We start from the raw sequence: 5385 nt of genomic DNA, 5'->3' as shown, positions 1-5385 counted from the left end.
ATTGTACTTTGCGAAGGAATAAGGAAAGGTACACATATCCCATTTCCCCGGAGGTAGAAACCCAAGGATTCTTTTAAGGGACTACCTCCTATCTCCTGGAGACGTCTCTGGACTTTGGGGCTTTGGCTCTTGTCCCCCAGAATACCGCGTCTCTGTCTTCCCTCCGTGTCCCTTACACAAGCGTGCACCTGATACAAACTCTACACACATAGGCTTCCTGTCGCCTTTGCAAGTCTAACGTTAGCCCACTATTATTTCAGTTTAATTGGCCTGCATTTTGCCTCGATGAGCATACTGCCCGGATCGTGCGTGTTTTCCAGACAGCGGACCTGGGGCTGCAGAGGTTCACATGCTCAAATGAAATCATCGTTCCTTAACGTTATGTGCTGCGCACGTCTCTGGGACGTTCATCCTCACGTCTGAGTTGTTGCTCAAGATGAAAGGGGGTATGAGATCTAATCTCTGGCTTTTGGGTGATGGTAGCCACATGGCTTGGTCTCGTTAGAGCGCGTCTCCATATGTGCGGAAGAGGCCCTTTCCTTTGTTTGCCAAATACTAGAAAGTAGAGAGCTGAGATAGAAGACCAGGGCAATCGGGATGTGCTTACAGTCTTACGTGACTCCTTCAAATCTCTTCTGGAATACGGCTGGGAGGAAATAAATGTGCTTATGCCTGAAACCAAGCAATGAGCAACATACACAGTCCAGCCTCCGGGCTAACTGCTGGAACTTTCTTCTCCCCCTCTTTTCTGAACCATTCAGATGGAACAGTAGGATTCTGTTAGGTGTTCAGAGGCCGCTGCGAGTGCCAACACCATAAGGAATCATATGGGGGCACTGAGAGCCGTCACTTCCTTCCTTTGTCCCTCGGTGGCTGTATCACCCACTCTGTGTCCCCGGCCTCAGTAGCTAATCCTTGCTTACCTTAAATATGGTTTGCTGTAACTTCTTTTTTTATTGCGGTGAAATAAACATAACACAAAATTGACCATCAGTGACATCTAGCACATGATGTTGTGCAACCACCACCAGAACATTTTTGTCTTCCAGAAGGAACCCCGCTCCCACTCGCGGTCAGTGCCCCCGCGCCCCCACCCTGGGCCCTGCAACCACCAATCACGTTGTGTGTCTGGATTTGCCAACTCCAGACGCTTCCTGTAAATCGTATCTTACTACGTGTGGCCCTTTGTGTCTGGCTTTTTTCTCACTCAGCATGATGTTTTCAAGTAAATGCTGCGGCTTTTGTGTCTTAGGACTCTTCAGTGCTTTTTGATGTGGCAGGAGTGACAAGGCTAGATCTGGAAGGTTCTGAGGTCGCGTGCTGGGATGGTAATCTATCAGTGACGGGGCCAACCACGAGGTGACACTCTCCAAATAGGGTTCATGGATGACCCCAGTGGGGAGCAATGTGGTGCAATGTCTGATTTAGGACCCAGGACCTATACATAACAGTCACGTGGGTACCCTGGGGGAAGGTTTCCTGTAATTCGCCTTATACCGATGACTGATCATTAAGTTGACAAAAATAATTTTGAACATAAAATGGTGTATTAAGAAACAAAAAGTTAACCCTTGGCCTTTTTTGTACCGTTTTCACCTCAGAGTCCTTAAAAGATACGCTAATTATCTTTTGTTTTTGTGTTTCGGTAAATGCACAGTGTAATTGTGATAAAGCATTTCCAAGGACAGGGAAGAGGCTGTGTGGTATTTTCCCAAGAAATCGGAGCAAATACACCAGTTAGGTCATGTAATTTAATCATCATTTGCACATGCTCTACTTTGTCAGGGTTGCTATATTTCTATTTATGCCCACATCGGTGGCCCCAGCGACGTGGTCAACGTGCTGAATGCAGAGGGGCAGGGGCTGAGCCATTGCTGTCCCCGGCAAGGGAATCCTTGGTTTTCCAAAAGCCGTGTCACCTTCTCTTTGTTTCCTTTTCTGCCACTTGGGAGTGTTGTTTGCTCATTCGTTTCTGGAACTCTTGGATTATTCTCCTGACGTTTAATCTATTCCTGGAAGCTCCAAAAGTTGCTTCGTTGAAAGGAAAAATGAGAACAAATTTCCCTTCTTGGAGATCTGGCACTTTGCTCTAGTCCGAGGCGATGCACGGGGCGATGCTTGTCCGGTGGGCGCACGCTTGGATGAGGGACACAAACTGAATGAGCGCTTTGTGGGGCGTGTGTCTGCCCTTTAACTTTGGCTTGGTTTGGGGGCTTCTCTTGTTGAAAGGAGAAGGTCTTTCTTCCTACTCGTCATTTCCCTAGGCTGGGAGGCACGTTTACTCTCGGGACATATCTTTACGGCTTCTTCACTGCAGATTCCTCCTTAAACGGTCTGCCCATGACCGGAAAGAGGGACTCACGAGGAAGGGTTCTGCCCACGCGGTTGAGCCCACCGGCATCCAGCTCCGCGAGGGGGACCCCGCCGCTCCCCCGGGACCGTCACTGTCCTCTGCCCTCCCGTGCCTCAGACCCCGCAAGTAAATCAGCTCAGCAGTGTCGTGGATGAGTTTTCTCTTCAGACACGTCCGCCGAACAATCCACGGACAGGGCAGGGCTGAAGTTGACCTCTAGCAGCCACGGGGCAAGGCTGAAGTTGACTTCTAGCGGCCACGGTTTCAAGTTGTCATCAATCAAAATATCAAACCCAAAGAGCTCCAAGCAGTTGGCCGTAAAGGGGACCGAGGGAGTGATGGCGAGCCCCGTGAGAATAGCCACGTGGTGGATTTTCTGCCACAGAAGCAGGCCATCCACGTCCCAGCTGCGAAGGTAAGAGAAGGACCGGCTGAGGGTCTACTTGTTGCCGCGACCGATCACTTCCTTGATTTTCTCATACGAGGCCCCGGACTTGTTGATGCTGAGGTTGGTCAAGGGGGCATAACTGTTTTGCAGATTACTCAGGTCAAACTTCTCCGTGGCAAAGCGCACTAACCCTTCCTGATAAACGTAAATGGTCAAAGGCTTAAAGCCCGTGGTACAGATGCAGATGCGGAGGTCAGGTTTACCTCTGCCCACGAGGAAACGGTGGCAGGTATATTTCCGTACTATGTATGTATCATCAAAGACTAAGTCTTTAATGTCACTGGAAATGATGATCCCCGTCCTGCGAGATGGCTCCACAGGCTTGCAGGTCCAGGAGCTGCGCTTTGCGGCCGTCACGTGCTTCTCCCGCGAGTATTCAGCCATGAACTTATTGTAGTCGTGGGGCATGACGAACGTCAGCAGGATGAACTCGTGCAGGGGCCCGCCAGACGTCCTCTTCCATGCGCTTTAGGTGCCTGGCAGGTGGTCCTTCCGGTCCCCCTGGTGGTGCCCGGGTGGTGGTTCAGCTGTTGCCCCGGCTTCACGCGGACGTGCTCAGTCATCCGGCAGGAGGAAGTCCCGCAATACAGGTTCCAGTTGTCGCTGTTCTGCCCTCCTTCGTCAAATTTGTCCCACCCTCGCTCCAGCAGGATGCTCTGCACCACTTCCGCCGTTCTGTCGTCCACAGGGAACACCGGTGGCTTAGGGATGGCCCCCGAAGGTCTGCCTTCTGCCATCAAATAAGGTTTTCTTTTCTAAAAACCGATGATCAGAAAAGCGTTAGAGGGTGGGCAGGGAGGTCATATCCTAGAGGAGCTTTTACGTAAAGGAGCCCGCATCCTACCGTCAGCTGTCCGGTCTGCCTTCCCTGACATCATTCACCAGATAACCTGGCCCCTGCACAGGTCCGCTCATCTCTGCTGCCCCTGCAGAAGCTGACGGGCCCCTTCCTGTGCGTTCTGTCGCTCCAGAGTTACCTGCTTACTGCCTCCTCTTAGAGACATGTTAAAACGTTGGCAGTCACAACAGTGACCTGAGGGTTACTCTGCCGTAGGTCTGTACCTTCAGTGAATCCTGTTGACCTGAAACATGGGCATTCTTTAGAAAAAGCAAATGTCAGGTTCTCTCCAATTAGATGAATCTGAACATGCCAAAGAGAGGTGATGCATGGATGTTATGTGGTTAGCAAGGGTCTTATCAGCCCGAGAAGCTTCGGGAACTTAGGCCAGACCCCTGTGGTGGCCACCAGCACCTGCCTCATATGCCCAGGGGTCAGAGGCCGTGTTCCTTCAAGTTCATGGTAACTTGCAAGGAAAATAGATAGGAAAAATTTGAGGTTTTAGAAATTCATTCTGCAAAAACAATGATTATGTGAAGATTGCGCTTCCCATTTTGCAAGACGCCCAGAAAGTGCATATTCGACATTTTCTTGAAATTTCAAAGACAGAAAATCAGATTGTTTTGGAGAAAATCAAAGCTGATGATGAGGCATGATGTTGTATTATGACCTACGGTGGGTGGGGGGGAGTGAAAAAGCCAACGCCTCTCGGGGGAGATGTCGCTATTCCCAAATCCTAAAACAAGGATTTAGTGCTCATCAAAACTGCCACATTCAGGCAATTCTGACTTATTTCTTTGATGATGTTAGCATTGTTCGTGCATAACTTACCCTATAGCATGACATAACTTATTTGGTGGAAATCCTGTGGCGTTTGAGAGGCTCTGACTGATGTCCAAGGAGTAACTCTGACAGGTGAAGCCAGTCTGGCCGGAGGGAAAGTGGGCGGGAAGGAGGGAGGAGGTCGAACTTGTCACCCACCTGCTTCTCCAGATTTGAAGTTGGGAAGAGTCGGGGAGCGGCAAAGGAGTCTCCTTGTTTTCTGAGGCCAGCTGCTGAATATGGTAGGCTCTGATCTGAGGCTGTTGACGGGCTGGGACAGTGGGTCCGAAAGAGGGTCCAGAAGTGCTGTGAACACAAGCCATGTCAACACATGACCTCGTGTTTGTCGGTGTTGTTACTGCTTTGGCGAGGAGGGGCCCCCGGGAGCTACAGCCCCAGCGCGGCTGTTGAGAAATTCAATCTTTGCAATTTATGGCACTGTTTTCAAGCTATGTTCAATGATATTAACATGTTATAGTAGTGTGTGTGTGCGTGTGTGTGTGTGTGCGTGTGTGTGTGTGTGTGTGTAAGGGGGAAGATCAAAAATAATTACGGAAGCTGGATCAAGCACAGTTAAAAACGTTCCTTCTCTTGGGGCACCTGGGTGGCTCAGTTAGTTGAGTATCTGACTCTTGAATCAGCTCAGGTCATGATCCCAGGTCGTGGGATCGAGCCCCGTGCTGGTCTCTGTGCGGAGCGTGGAGCCTGCTTAAGATTCTGTCTTGGGGCACCTGGGGGGCTCAGTCAGTTAAGCATCCGACTTCGGCTCAGGTCGTGATCTCAGAGTTCATGAGATCGTGCCTTATGCCGTCAGCATGGAGCCCACTTGGACTCCCTCTCTCCCCCCTACCCTGCTTGTGCCTGTGCTCTCCCCCTCTCCCTCTCTCTCAAAATAAATTAAAAAAAAAGTTTAGTCTCTTCCTA

At 50.3% G+C, this 5385-nt stretch overlaps 1 protein-coding gene across 1 annotated transcript; it reads right to left on the bottom strand.

Annotated features, from left to right (window-relative positions):
- Positions 1-1737: 1737 nt before the first annotated feature.
- TTLL2 (tubulin tyrosine ligase like 2) lies at positions 1738-4965 on the bottom strand. Its single transcript, XM_053223414.1, is given in 3 exon segments — positions 1738-2567; positions 2601-3301; positions 3304-4965. Coding segments are annotated over 3 exon segments (1014 nt in total). The 5' UTR covers positions 3539-4965; the 3' UTR covers positions 1738-2489.
- Positions 4966-5385: the final 420 nt, after the last annotated feature.

Source organism: Acinonyx jubatus, chromosome B2 (genome assembly GCF_027475565.1).
Source record: "Acinonyx jubatus isolate Ajub_Pintada_27869175 chromosome B2, VMU_Ajub_asm_v1.0, whole genome shotgun sequence".
Taxonomy (NCBI): Eukaryota; Metazoa; Chordata; class Mammalia; order Carnivora; family Felidae; genus Acinonyx; species Acinonyx jubatus.
Note: the sequence above shows the minus strand (reverse complement) of the source record. Positions and strands in the feature narration are given on the sequence as shown.